This window comes from Xenopus tropicalis, chromosome 3 (assembly GCF_000004195.4).
Source record: "Xenopus tropicalis strain Nigerian chromosome 3, UCB_Xtro_10.0, whole genome shotgun sequence".
Lineage (NCBI taxonomy): Eukaryota > Metazoa > Chordata > Amphibia > Anura > Pipidae > Xenopus > Xenopus tropicalis.
This window is the reverse complement of record NC_030679.2, coordinates 78,548,696-78,564,572: the sequence shown is the minus strand read 5'-3', so window position 1 is coordinate 78,564,572 and position 15,877 is coordinate 78,548,696. Positions and strand designations below refer to the sequence as shown.

At 38.1% G+C, this 15,877-nt stretch overlaps 1 protein-coding gene across 7 annotated transcripts in view; it reads left to right on the top strand.

Moving 5' to 3' along the window:
- Positions 1–15,877, top strand: part of magi2 (membrane associated guanylate kinase, WW and PDZ domain containing 2) — a 451,931-nt gene that overhangs the window by 337,045 nt on the left and 99,009 nt on the right. For all 7 annotated transcript variants that reach the window (XM_031897513.1, XM_031897512.1, XM_031897514.1 and 4 more), the window contains 3 exons: positions 11,212–11,269; positions 14,311–14,432; positions 15,616–15,798. In XM_031897513.1, the coding sequence (XP_031753373.1) occupies positions 11,212–11,269; positions 14,311–14,432; positions 15,616–15,798 (363 nt within the window). The remainder of the gene's footprint in view (positions 1–11,211; positions 11,270–14,310; positions 14,433–15,615; positions 15,799–15,877) is intronic.

The following is a 15,877-nucleotide window of genomic DNA, read 5'->3' as shown; positions in this document are numbered from 1 at the left end:
CAATTGCTTCCAGAATGTAAACATATTTCTTGTCATCGAACTGAAAGAAAAGTGATGTTAAGTGATTCTTTAAGGTTATTATGTCAACTCAAGCAGGCCCATAAATGCAATTTGTGTTATACGGATAAATAGTACTATATATAGGCTCTGGGTTTTGGTCATTAAATACAGTTTTTTAGGATGCTTTCTTCTCTGTAAGTTTGGATTTTAGTAAAATAAGCATACAAACATAATTGTAAAATTATCAATGAATATACTTTTGGCTTACTTATAATTTTTAATACTGCATCATAATTATCAATTTAGAGAGGAAGCAAAGTAGAATATTATGTTCTTCGTGAACATGCCTCAGAGTACTTTCTGATAATGGGAATATATTATATATATATATTGAGAAAATGTTCAAAATATTAACAAGATAGCATCAGGAGGCTGTGAAAATCCTATGGTTATAAATATCAGCTGGTCATAAGGTTACTAAGAGAATTATCTCTGGTTAATGCTACTAAACATTAATTATAAGTGAGGAGACTGGTGGTGATCCCGGTGTCTTAAAAAAGCTCAACACTTGGATTACTAAACTACTTTACTTTACTTAATTTTCCAGAATTCACTGATGCCTGGCATGGAGCAGACTAAATGCCTAAAAACGAATATGGTGTCATTATACAAAAAGGATCCTGCTCTTAAGCCTGAGAACCATAGGCCTGTTAGTTTGACATCAGTGTTAGTAAAGCTTTTGGAGGGGGTTAATTAGATAATTGAACATACTCCAAAGTACAATACTATGGGTCCATTTAGTTACCATCGTATTCCCCCCTGATTCGGATTTTAAGTGCTTAAAAGTTGTGACTTTTCTGAGATTTACTATGCATCCAAATGGTTAAAAATCTGAATGTGACAGTTTGCCAGCCAAAACTTTCTGTGATCCCTCTTTTGATTTAAAAATGTTGAGGTTTTGGATCTTTGACGCTGGTTTTTGTGCAACAATTAAAAAAAAAGTGGCAGTTTTCATATGACAAGTTGCAAGAGCCGCTATAGACCCAATATTGAAAATAAAAGGTGGTTATAATATTGAAATTTTGGAAATAGTGTTCTCCACATATATATATATATATATATATATATATATATATATATATATATAGATCATAGGAAGCTGGCACTCACGTAAAATGGATGTCATTCGCCTGGGTGCAGATACCACGAGGAAACGATTTGTAGTTGAAGTTCAGGAACCGCTCACACAGGTCTTATGTCAGTTGAAATAAATTTATTATAGGTGAACAAACGACTAACGTTTCGGCTGGTATCCCAGCCTTTGTCAAAGTCACAGAATGAAGTGTACACAGACCCTATAAAATGTGTTTGGCGGGAAAACCAAACAAGCAGTGGAGTGGGTCTAAGTCCACCAAGTGATGACATCACACACATGAAAATCCACAACCAATCCCATCAATGTGTCATACAAAAAACGTACATAAATAAACAAAGTACAAGGGTAAATATATCAACGGGGAAAAACACAGGCGACAGGGAAAGAAAGGTAAAACAAAGATAGGGATAATGGGGACATGGTGAGGGTTTATCGTATCAAACTTATATCAGTATAGAGTGGGAATACATAAAATACTGGCGTGAATTCATACCTTAATCTAAACAACTTGTAACAACATACGGAAACGGCACTAATTCATAATTACAATAAATAGATAGACTGTATCTTAAGCTTGCGGTGCAAACATAACAATAAAGGTTACAAAATATACGGCCCACAGAAACTGTTTGTAGCAACTCATAAATTGATCATACCGGGGTCACAGCGCAGCGGTGATGTTTGGGCTTTTGGTGTCAACACAATCTTCAAGCTAGTCAAAATAAGCTCCCTATACAGATGAAGGGAAATAGCTGGCGTAGGTTTCTTATTGTGGGGGATTCTTTGTTAGCATTACTGGAATCCTGACTAGAGAAGAAGCAAAGCGCATCAGGAAAAGGTGTTGTGAAGCATAGCGGACCAGGAAAAGGTAAGCCTCCGGGGTGGGCATAGGTGTAACAGAAGAAATGTGTCAGAAAGTAAAGGCATGTTACCCGATCGTACTGGCATGTCCCCGAGCCCCAAGCTACCTTCAAGGACAGAACGGGTTACTGCGGTCAATAAAATTCCCGGGTGTAACGGCATAAGGCGCAGTGCTGAATCAGTGGGGATCTGCAAAGAGCTCTTAGTCAAAGCACAGGTAAGTATAAATTGGTTACTTAAAAAAGGCAAAACGAAACCGGTAATATCAAAGAGGAAAGGGCCATCGGGACCAGCCGTGTGGCTCCTAGTAACCAACCCATCCAGCGTACCCGGGGATCGTACGTCAGGACATCTGTGGTGTTAGGAGGCAGAGTACCCGATTGGTGGACTAGGTAGCGGGAGTGGTTTGTCACCCCAGTTATACCTGCATTGTATGCTTTGTGGGGGAATTCTACCAACATCCCGTTCCACGAGTATCCACCACGGAGTAAGTTGGATTGCGAAACATTAAAATGCAATAGAGGGCATAAACGCGGGAGTAACAATGGGTCTATATAATGACCAACAGTGGGGCGCTTGGTGGACATTTCTGGTGTTAGGGGGCACAGCTGGGGTACCCGATTGGCGGACTAGGTAGCGGGAGCGGTTTGTCACCCCAGTTATACCTGCATTGTATGCTTTGTGGGGGAATTCTACCAACATCCCGTTCCACGAGTATCCACCACGGAGTAAGTTGGGTTACGGAACATTAAAGTGCAATAGAGAGCATGAACGCGGGAGTAACAATGGGTCTATATAATGACCAGCAGTGGGGCGCTTGGTGGACAGACAGTATGAATCGGGTAAAACAAGTAAAGTATTGAATAAAGTAATAGTTTAGGATATGTGTCTATTAAGGAAAGGTAAACAGAAACGGAGAGAACAAGAGGGAAAAAAATGAAAGGGGAAAAGGAAACATATGTCAGCCCCCCTTAAGAAGGACAGCGGGTTTTCCCATGGGTCCTCAAAATACACCAAGTTGGGCTAGGAGTTTCCTAAGTGGACTGTGAAAGCAGTAGGAGGCAGGGACTGCTTTTAAAACAGGAACCAACATCATTCAGGGAAGATAAAAAGAGGAGTAAGACACAAGTTCATTTAATCCGGTTGGATTCAGAGTTTGTAGTTTGTGTATCCAACGTAATTCAAGTTGTAACAACAATTTCTCACGGTTACCTCCTCGTATAGGAGGGGGAACATGGTCTATGATCATAGAGCGTAGACTAGCAAGAGAATGTTTATGTTGGAGAAAATGAGCTGCTATTGGGGTGTCAGCTTTCCCAGAATCCAAGGCTGCTCGTATTGTTGAACGGTGGTTCGCAATTCTATCACGAAATGTGGTGTCGGTTTTACCCACATAAAATAGGCTGCAAGGGCATTTAATAAAGTATATGACAAATTTCGAAGTGCAAGTCAATCTGTGTTTGATAGGGATCGGTCTACCTGTATGTGGATGGTTAAATGTTGTGCCGGTTAGTAGATAGCCACAGGTGGTACATGACGGGCATCTGAAACAGCCTGGTTTAGTAGTATTTAGCCACATCGTTGGTTTGTCATTGCTGTAACAATGAATGGGGTCGGTCTTGACCAGTAGATCTCTTAGGCTTCTTCCCCGTTTGTAGGCAATCCTAGGGGAGTTCTAAACACTGGTGGTAATGTTTTATCTTTAGCCAGAACAGTCCAGTGGTTGTGTATAGCTCTGGTCAGGTGTTTCGTTTGTGGGGTGTATGAGGTAAGGAAAGTAAGACGGTCCTCTTGTTGTGTATCTGGTCGGGAACTCACAGTGTGTAAAAGGTCCTCTTGGGTGTAAAGCAGGGCCCTGTCCCTACACTCAAGTAGGTGGTGTCGGTTGTAACCCCTATTTTCAAAGCGGTCCATTAGTGCATCAAGCTGTTTGTTTAATTGTGTGAAGTCTGAATTATTACGTACCATTCGTATCATTTGTGAAAAGGGAATGGAATTCAACAGATGTGGGGGATGGCAGGAGGAGTGGTGAAGTAGAGTATTCCCGTCGGTCTCTTTCCGGAAAGTAGTCGTATGTATGTTACGGTTCAGGATGGAAATGTCGAGATCAAGAAAAGAGATATTATGCTTATTGATAGAAGCCGTGAACCTAATAGTTGAAGGAAGTTTGTTAAGTTCCTGTACCATCTGCAGAAATTCTTCGGTCGTACCTGTCCACAGCAAGAATAGATCATCGATAAATCTGTATAGCTTGTAAATATGAGTGCCATAGGACCGGATAATGTAACATTGTTCGTAATGAGACATATACAGGTTGGCAAAGCTAGGGGCTACGTTTGACCCCATACTGGTGCCACTAACTTGTAAATAATAGGACAGTTCAAACTTAAAGTAGTTCATGGTTAGGCAGCATCGGAGTAAGTCAAGGAGAAAATCAATCTGTGGACGTGTGGGGTCAGGGTTCCTTAGGAGAGCGTCCCTTACCACAGCTATGCCGTCTTCCATTGGGATGACTGTGTAGAGAGATGACACATCCATAGTACAGACTTGTACCATGACCTACTACGACTAAAAGAACGCGAAATTGATTTGAAACTCCATGGCATTTACCTCTCTGATTTCTTCAAAAAACAGCATATACCCCGAGGCTTTAGAATTCGGAACATACCGACTATCGGCAGAAACAACATTGAATTCTGCAAACGGTGGTGCCAGATATTGAATAAATGCTCGATGGACTTAATGCTACTTGTTATTGACGAGGTCTCCAAAAATCTTGTAAAAACTGGCACAGAAATAGCGGCTTTTGAATCTGCACATCTTCCATCTCTAGCGTCAGATAGGGACACCAAGTGGCTTGAGAAATTACAGCTTCAACTGACTCACTACACATCTGAACTTCACAAGTTCAAGAGACAGAAGGTCACTACTGTCACAACTGACTATCAGAATCGGAGGGTATACAGGTGGCTAACCGGGGGAGAATCGAACCAACACTTTAGAACACCGAGAGGACACCCTTACCAATTTGACTCCTCTGCCTACACCACCAACTCTTCAGACACGGATACTTCTTTTAACAACAGAGGCAGATACAGGGGGCGACAACGATGAGTCCAATCACGCCCTAGAACCTCTGACACTGACTACAACCCGACCTTGACTCAATCCACACCAGGTAACTCCTCTACTTTTTTAGACCAACACACCCCAGCCACACACGGGCGCCCGCATAAAAGAAGGGGTGGGTGTAAACACAAGGTCACACAGGGGGACAAGACCACCGAGAAAGTAATTTTTAACCTTAGTTCTTATGAACTTTCAGATGCAGAGATGTGCATACTCTCCAAAGGTTTGTCTTTTGTGCCCACACATAGTGCCCAAACTCTTGACACAATGATTGAAGTACACCAGTTCCAAAGGAATATGAAATTAAGGGAACACTTTAGAATCCCTAATGCAAACATTGGCCCGTTTAGGGCCCCTAGTGATTTTGAACCCACAAACACGCCTAAGTCCATTGAGGCTTTTACTAGATTACTGATTGATGAAACCATGAAAGTTCCCACTCGCTACAAATTATTTCCTAACGTGACCAGACTTGAGAGGGAGGCCATACGCAGTTTGGCCAAGAATTCCAACATAGTGATTCGACCTGCCGACAAAGGGGGCTCTATTGTAATACAAAATTACACTGACTATAGAACTGAAATTCTAAAACAACTCTCAGATGAGACGGTTTACAAACGCCTACCAAGTGACCCTACTGTTAAATATAAACAACGTATCGACCAGATTTTACAGACAGGCTTGTCCCTTGGAGTTCTGAATCAGAGTTCATTCTCATTTCTGATGAAGGATTTTCCCATCTGCCCGATTCTCTACACTCTACCTAAAATTCATAAGTACTTAACAGCTCCTCCCGGACGTCCAATAGTAAGTGCTCGTGAATCAACTTTACAACCTTTAGCTATATTTGTAGATCACTACTTACAACCTTTAGTGAAAAACACACCCACATACATCAGGGACTCGGGTGACTTTTTAAAACAAATCCTCAAGGCCTGCCCCCTTCCTGAAAACACTAAGCTAGCCACTATGGATGTGTCATCTCTCTACACAGTCATCCCCACGGAAGACGGCATAGCTGTGGTAAGGGACGCTCTCCTAAGGAACCCTGACCCCACACGTCCACAGATTGATTTTCTCCTTGACTTACTCCGATGCTGCCTAACCATGAACTACTTTAAGTTTGAACGGTCCTACTATTTACAAGTTAGTGGCACCAGTATGGGGTCAAACGTAGCCCCTAGCTTTGCCAACCTGTATATGTCTCATTACGAACAATGTTACATTATCCGGTCCTATGGCACTCATATTTACAAGCTATACAGATTTATCGATGATCTATTCTTGCTGCGGACAGGTACGACCGAAGAATTTCTGCAGATGGTACAGGAACTTAACAATCTTCCTTCAACTATTAGGTTCACGGCTTCTATCAATAAGCATAATATCTCTTTTCTTGATCTCGACATTTCCATCCTGAACCGTAACATACATACGACTACTTTCCGGAAAGAGACCGACAGGAATACTCTACTTCACCACTCCTCCTGCCATCCCCCACATCTGTTGAATTCCATTCCCTTTTCACAAATGATACGAATGGTACGTAATAATTCAGACTTCACACAATTAAACAAACAGCTTGATGCACTAATGGACCGCTTTGAAAATAGGGGTTACAACCGACACCACCTACTTGAGTGTAGGGACAGGGCCCTGCTTTACACCCAAGAGGACCTTTTACACACTGTGAGTTCCCGACCAGATACACAACAAGAGGACCGTCTTACTTTCCTTACCTCATACACCCCACAAACGAAACACCTGACCAGAGCTATACACAACCACTGGACTGTTCTGGCTAAAGATAAAACATTACCACCAGTGTTTAGAACTCCCCCTAGGATTGCCTACAAACGGGGAAGAAGCCTAAGAGATCTACTGGTCAAGACCGACCCCATTCATTGTTACAGCAATGACAAACCAACGATGTGGCTAAATACTACTAAACCAGGCTGTTTCAGATGCCCGTCATGTACCACCTGTGGCTATCTACTAACTGGCACAACATTTAACCATCCACATACAGGTAGACCGATCCCTATCAAACACAGATTGACTTGCACTTTGAAATTTGTCATATACTTTATTAAATGCCCTTGCAGCCTATTTTATGTGGGTAAAACCGTCACCACATTTCGTGATAGAATGGCGAACCACCGTTCAACAATACGAGCAGCCTTGGATTCTGGGAAAGCTGACACCCCAATAGCAGCTCATTTTCTCCAACATAAACATTCTCTTGCTAGTCTACGCTCTATGATCATAGACCATGTTCCCCCTCCTATACGAGGAGGTAACCGTGAGAAATTGTTGTTACAACTTGAATTACGTTGGATACACAAACTACAAACTCTGAATCCAACCGGATTAAATGAACTTGTGTCTTACTCCTCTTTTTATCTTCCCTGAATGATGTTGGTTCCTGTTTTAAAAGCAGTCCCTGCCTCCTACTGCTTTCACAGTCCACTTAGGAAACTCCTAGCCCAACTTGGTGTATTTTGAGGACCTGAACTGCTTTCTGTTTTCAGCATTATGCACACCTCCCATGGGAAAACCCGCTGTCCTTCTTAAGGGGGGCTGACATATGTTTCCTTTTCCCCTTTCATTTTTTTCCCTCCACAGAAAGAGGTAATAGAGAGAGAGAGAGAGAGAGAGAGAGAGAGAGAGAGAGAATAGAGAAATACCTGGCTATACACTAAAGCCTACATTGTATATATATATATATATATATATATATATATATATATACATACAATGTAGGCTTTAGTGTATAGCCAGGTATTTCTCTATTCTCTCTCTCTCTCTCTCTCTCTCTCTCTATTACCTCTTTCTGTGGACACTAAACTTGACTTTAATAAGCTACAATAGTGGGTGCTTGCTATTTTTGTTTATTTATGTACTTTGAGTCTTTGACAAATTTGGCTCAGGTCTGGATCATTATAAAGTATCGTTCGGTATTTTGTTCACAGTATGGCAAATTTCATCATATTCTGAACTATGTTTGATGTCCAAGGGTTTTGTCCTGTTCTGTAATTCTGGCATTATTTTTTTAGGGAAAAAGAGGGATTGTTGGGATTGTTTTTTTACAGACATAGAAAATCACCAATATGAAAAAAAATCAAATTTTTCTATAGTATTACTGTAGTTCATAATTCCCATATACATGTCTTCCATGTTCTTCTAGTTGCTACCTGCATCCACAAATAAAAGCCCAGCATGCTCTTTTTTCAAAACCATGAATCGAGTGCAGCATGGCTGTATTAGTTATACTATCATGTTTTATAATATAGCCATTTTACAAAATGCTAGAACACTTCAATTAGAACTTTGAAATAGCAGCACTGACAGGAACTACTATGACTGCACTGCGAGAACCATTATATAGCAGTATCTGTTAGTTGTGCTGTTGACACTGCTTTCACTGCATAACAGTGGTATTGCTTCTTATAGCTGCTATCAGCGGTATCAGTATTCTTCTCACAGGGCATCTATAGAAGTGTCTGTAATATACCCTCTAATAAAATGTAAAAGACTATTAGAAGTCTCCTCAAAAAGAAAACCTCTAAAACCACGAAAGAAAAAAAAGATCTTAAGACACCTGCCATTAACTTGATGATCTCAACAGCTTTTAGATGGCATATTTTTTCTTTTGGATTTGCAGTTTTGTAGCATCAAAATCATGTTTTCTTTGCAGCGACAAAATTGTATTTTTGAGCAAAAGAATGATGAATCCAGAAGGCATTTTTTGAATGTTAGTAAATGCTCCCTTCATTTTTCTCCCAGTTTTTTTGTATAGTAATTTATGTATAGCTAATAATTATGTCCAAAAGTAAAACCCATCACGAGTATATCCACACACAATCTGCATTTTTTTTTTTTGCTTAGGATAAATCAGCCTGGATTTATCTTTCTTTTTCTACAGAGTACAGTAGTATGACCTTGTTTTTGGAGTGCTTTGGACTGTTTATTATATTTGGTCAATTAATGATATTCCTGATGCCCTGGTATTACAATACAAAGTAAAATTCAAGTGTTTTATGATATGCAAAGCCCTGCTTATGAAAAGGAACTAAGTCATTTCATATGAAACACCAAAAAAATCAATTAAATCAACCTCTTAAAAGATACCTTGAGTTAAACAAGAGTTTGTTTATTCATTTATTTTTGACTTCCTGTACATATCTTGTGTGCCAGATAATTAGTTCTTCAACCCTGACAAATTATGAACAGAACATTGCTTTTTCCTTTTTTTTTTTTATAAGAACTCTCTTCAACAATCCTTCTTTATCTGCTTACTTTTACATAAAGAGCCAATTATTCTCCCCATTATTTAGAAAAATAATTGGTTTTCAGAGTAAAAATATAATTGGCATTCACAGGAAAAGGAAACCAGTGGGCAATTCTGTGTGTCTTTTTCTGAAATCTCTCTGCAAGTCAGTCTTTTTCAAGATCTTGCTGATTATTTTCTGACTTGTTTTGTGTCTCTTTTGTGTCCTTGCTTTCTCAAAAAATTCACAGGGAGAGAGATAAAACGTGGTTTCAGCAGTAGGGAACAGGGTATAAAATAAGTGGTACCCTTTTGCTCTACCTCCCAAAGTGGAACTTAGTTTCTGTCTGTGGAGCCTGGACTACATGTAATCCCATTTGAATTAAAGAGCTAAAGAACACTGCTTTAAATTCTTTATCATTTAAAGTCTGCAAAAATCCTGGATTTGTCATTTCAGCTTAGAGCCACACAAGAAAAGACTAAGGTCTTATGGCTTCATATGATTAAAACCTATACAACAAATATCCTCTTCTTTTTTTATTTGGTTGTGGCATACATTTCAGCTTATTCATAAAACAAGTAGACCAATAATTAATCTTAGATAAAACAGCTACATCAATCCTAAGTAAACAGAGCTAGAAAAGTATTTTCATTTTCTATGGACAGTCTGCCCCAAGCTCTGTATTTGATTTGAGTACCATATTTGAGATCAAAAAGGCACTGTATTTTGTATTGGATAAGCAGACCACCTTTAACAGATACCTTAAATTGTGAGTCTGTATTGATGCTAAGGGTACTGCATGCTATTCATATAATAAATGGATCAATAACTTAAATTACAAAAGCACATACATCAATTCAGATTGATTTACTTACATGCAACATTTTTTATGCATTTTAAAAGCAACAAGCTCTGTATCTGACTTTAGTATCATATTTCAGATAACCGCACCACTTGGAATGCATGACACAATCACACAAATGACGCAACTGAAATTTCACTCACTATGTTTTTTTGTCCAGCAATTCAGTTTACCAACTGCTAGAGTATGTAAAGTTAAGAGGGAATATAACCACATCACAATATTTAGTTCACCATGCAACAAATTTAGCATTGTGCTGTGAACCAAGAACTAAAGCATATCTAACCAGGACAAGCTGCATCATAGATGGTCATATAAAATGACCAAGCTGCCTGTTTGGCTCAAGCCATGCTTAAATGCATGGCAATTTATAGTGTTGGATACAATATGAAAGTCCGTTTATTAAAAAAAAATCCTTTATTGCAGACTTGTGCTAACAATGGATAAGTTTGCACTAACACGGAAACCTCTAGCAACCTAAAATTTTTGCTTTCCTTATTCTTTCTGCAACAAGTTGAATGTAGATAATGAACAACTGGTTGCTATGGGTTACTGCCCAATGATATTACATGAGCCTGACATTAAATTGTGAGAAACTAAATGCAGTTGTGGGATTTATAATTTGGTTTGTACGTGGCCTATGTTTTCCCAAATATGGGATATTTATATAATTTGGAACACCATGCTGGTTTTGTCATCATCATCAAGTAGTAGCTATTGTCTTAAGAGGAAATGAGTCACTAATGAACTGTTTTTTAAACTATACACTGTTAGAAGTGATCTCGCTAGTTTTAGATATTTCTGGATAACAAATTGCAGATAAAATATCCCATACCCCTACTAGGTTCTTATCAATTTGACAATGAGTAATTATTTTATTCTGCTTTTCTTGCCTTTTTTGTTTGCTAATCGGAAATGATGTTCTCTTTCAGAGTTACCTTATGGCTGGGAGAAAATCGATGATCCAATATATGGCACGTATTATGTTGAGTAAGTTTGCTTTCCTTAAATTACTTTGTATAAAAAGAAAAGTAAAATAATAAATGATTAGACAGTTTAAAACAAACATTAACAATTTTTCTTTAAAGTTTCTCTGTAAGTGCATGGATCTATGATGAATGATCTTAAAGGAGAAGGAAAGGCTAAGTCACTTGGGGGTGCCAAAATGTTAGGCACCCCCAAGTTACTTAAATTGCTTACCTTTTACCCCGGGCTGGTGCACCTGTTAGGAGAAAACAGCACCAGCCCGGGGTACCTGCAGCGCTTCCTCTTTCTTCTGCCGGCAAATTTCCTGGGCCGGCGCATGCGCAGTAGAGTGAAAAGCAGACTTTGTTGCTAAAGTTCGGCTTTTCACTCTGGTGCAGAAAGAAGGAAGCGCTTGCAGCTACCCCGGGCTGGTGCGGTTCTCTCCTAACAGGGGCACCTGCCCGGGGTACCAGGTAAGCAATTTAAGTCACTTGGGGGTGCCTAACATTTTGGCACTCCCAAGTGACTTAGCCTTTCCTTCTCCTTTAAAGAAAGATGTTTTTTGTATATTATTTTAATGAGGATTTAAAGGTGAATATCTAGGTTTAGCAATACAGAAATGTTATGCAGAATTATAATCCTTTTCATTCTTTGCATACAAGTAAGACAATTACAGTATTATGTCTTTGGCTACCATGCCACGCATTTATGAATTTTACCAGTTATAGGGGGGTGGGGTTCTCCTTAAGAAAACTCCCAAAACTGTGTGCATTTGTTATCAACTTCCTGCATACTTTGTTTCTTGTGTTATTGAATTAGGAAATTTAGAATTTTTTTTACATTCTGAAAGTAAAATTCTTCTCAATAGGAATCTTTTCCTCCCAACTAAAACTTGCACATGAAACTCTATTCTGAAAAGAAACATCTCTTGATCCCTCCAGTCTTTGTAACCTCTACCCAACCTCTTTGATTCCCTTTGTCTCTTAACTACTTAAGAGCTTAGTTTACAAATGATTGTTGGTATTTCCTTTCTGACTGCTGACCCCTACTGTCTGACAACACTCCACTGAAACTGCTCATTTACCTTAGCATAGTTTTAGTGTGCACTATAAGCTGCTAAATGCAATGCTCAGTTCAATATCTCTCATCTAATATAGCCCCTTTCCCACACCTTGTGTCTTAACTGCTCCTCCTTTTAGATTGTAAGGTCTTTTTTTTCTGGGTTTCTTGTATTGCTTAATGCTTGGTTTTTGTATGTTTTCTAGTATGTTTAATGTATACATCTATTTATCATACAAAGCAGAATATGTTGTTGTTTTAGAAAATAATATCATCCCCACATGGGGTGGTGGTGGCCCAAGCCCTCACGGCTTGGCCCGACACTGCCTGGTACTTCATATACCCTTGTCAACCCAGACATACATGTAAACATAATATTAGAGAGGAGTATTGGTGTTACTAAAACTAGCATTTCATATTTGTGAAACTATGGAATTTTTTTTACAAAAATGAAAAATTATTCATTTTCTTTGTGACTTAATGACATAATGAGTTTGGGCATGAGAAAAAAAATCTAGTAATAAGATCTCAGTTATAAGTGTTTATAACTTCTGCATTTGGAACCTAGTAAAATACACATAAACATTTTGTTCAATCACCCATAGATTAGCCAATAAATGCAAACAGTGGCATACTGAGAATGTGCCGGGCTCCTCTGCAGAAAAATCTTTGGAGGGGCCCGGCGCGCACATGTACCTAGCCACCACCTCCTCCCTCCACACTCTTACATGAGCACACACCCATTGCTGAATATTTGCAGTGGGCATGCATAACTTAAGCGACTAGAGCAGCTATAGAGGAAGCAGATCACCCGGCTCTGGGTCTCTCTGCCACCCAGGTCCCCCTGCGACCACGGGGTTTGCTTTCTCTATAGTTACGTCACTGAATGCAAATGTCTGATTGCCATGAGTCCTGCACTGATAAAGGGAACAACTTTTGGAAAAGAGTAAAAATTGGGAAATAGGTAGTACTGTAAATATAAGACAAATGTTCTGAAACATATATATACGAATCTAAATAAATGACCACTAACAATTCTTGTTTCTGATTATTGCTTGTGCTGTGTGATTACCCATAAGTCTATGTATTCTTTTCTGTATTGGGTATCTTCTATGGACTGTAGTTCTTGTTTTCTACAACATAAAATAATTTAAGGCTTTTGTTTTAAATAATTATAGTTTTTGGAGTTTTTCTGTGGAGACAACCTTTTAACCTTTTGTATAAACTGCTCGTGTTAATGAATTCTGAACTTTTCAGTCTGACCTGCTTTTCTGACTCATTTCCTCAAACATGCTGCCATCCACATTCTCTGAATTAACTGCTGAAAACTGAACTAAAAAGAAAGCAACAGTAAATCATCAACACACAATGTGCTCCTGGAATTTAAAATATATTCATAAAAGTTAGTAATATTCCTAACATGTACATTGTATATCTACCACACAATAGAGGCCATGCAAAATCCTTTGATAACATCATTATGGTGATATTTAAGGATGATGTGCATAGGACAGTATTATGTGATCTTGTCAATAGAAATCAGTGATGCTTCTGAAATTTTCATCTGGATTCTGAGTTCAGAGTAACATCTGAGAATATTTCTATACAGAGGTACAATAAATATTAGATACAGATGGTGCCACATCCATACTAACTGATCATATTGATCATTGTTCTGCCACATTCACAATAATGCAATCAATATAATACACAATGCAGAAGCAACTGTCTGTGTTCTTATACTGTATTATGAAACAATGCTCCATCTATCTAGTCAAAAGTAGAATCTTCCATCATTCTTTCAAACTGTTCTATTCAGTAAAGTACCTCAATTAAAGAACTAATTGGGAACTAATTGTTTCTGCTAGAAATACAGATTGTATCGGTGTCCTTTTACATAAAGTTTATTTCCTTTAATACATATTTTTATTCTCTGCTGAAATATAAGAGCAAGTCAAGCAATATCATAGTTACAAAATAACTGCTGCCATTGTTTTTTTTTGCAGTCACATAAACAGAAGAACTCAGTTTGAAAACCCAGTATTAGAAGCAAAAAGAAAGCTTCAGCAGCACAGTATGCCCTCAACAGAACTGGGAACCCAGCCGATGCAGCCCCAAGTATTTAGAGGTACCTTCCAACAGAAAGCAAAATAGATTTTGATAATGAAACTAAACATCTTGATGCCTAGAATTAATGAATGTGTGATTTGAATAAACTGGTTAATTAATAGTTGATTCATGAGGCAAAAAAATATACAGTAAAAAAAAAATACAGTAATATGAATGGTATTTAGAAACTAGATGAGATTGTTCTGGGGATTTTTGACAAAGATACTAGCTAGCAAAATAGGCAACAGTAAATAATCAGAAGTAATATCAGTCCATGTCTTACAAAGCTAATAAATTAGTTTTATAAAGGGACAATATTAAATACCTACTATGCTCCTATATCGAATATGTAGTAACATTTTGGACTCAGAAAGGATGTAAGGTGAATAGAGTATAAATAGAAACAATAAAATGAAGCATTAATGTTTTAAATCAAAATTGTGAATTTAGTATTTTCTTTGTCTGGAGAAGCGGCCCAAGTAGAGGTAACATGGCAACTTTACAAATATCTTACAGGGTCAAAACAGGAAATCTTTCTGTACAAAATTGTTTTTTTGTGTCTTAAAGAAGCACATTTCCAGTACCATATAGGTTTGGTTTTTTTTAACCACAAAAGCAATAAAAATTTCACTGCAATCGCATATACCCCTGATGTCCTGAAAATATGCTTGTTTATCTTCTTGGTTTGACAGAATTGCCTTTGCTACAGAAAGTATTTCCTGCACTGAATGGATGAATTTGAAATACAAAGAGCTCTTTTAGCTACAAAAAACTAGCTTCATCCTAGCTGCCTATTCTTTACACTTCACAAAAATGATGGTATTATGATATTACTGCACAACTAGACTACTCTCTTAATATGTATGTTTCTCCTTGTATGACCCCTTTTCATTATTAAAGATAAATCTTTATATATGAACAGAAGAGAATACATTGTATAATTGAATACTTAATCATTTATATCAGCTCAGCTAGGGTTAGAGATGAGTATCATGATGGTAAACTAATATATTAATGGGATATAATAAATCTGTCAAAACTGAGACTAAATACATCTCTTCTACATTTCTTTAATACATTTTGTTCATGATTTCATAATATGGATTGATACAGTTTTTTTATTTTTAAACAGTAGAATCATTTCTATATATAAAAATATAACCTTTAAAGTTTTGCTTTTCTAACTTTGTCTAATGCTTCAGAAAAGCCACTGTTTACCCGTGATGCATCACAACTAAAGGGAACTTTTCTAAGTACCATACTGAAGAAGAGTAATATGGGTTTTGGATTTACCATCATTGGAGGAGATGAACCAGATGAGTTTCTGCAGGTAAAGAGTGTAATCCCTGAAGGCCCAGCTGCACAGGATGGTAAAATGGAGACAGGTAATTTATATTTTATATTTCACTCTTCGCTGCTTAGAGAACTGTAAATCCTAAACACACACTGACCCTTATTGTAAAG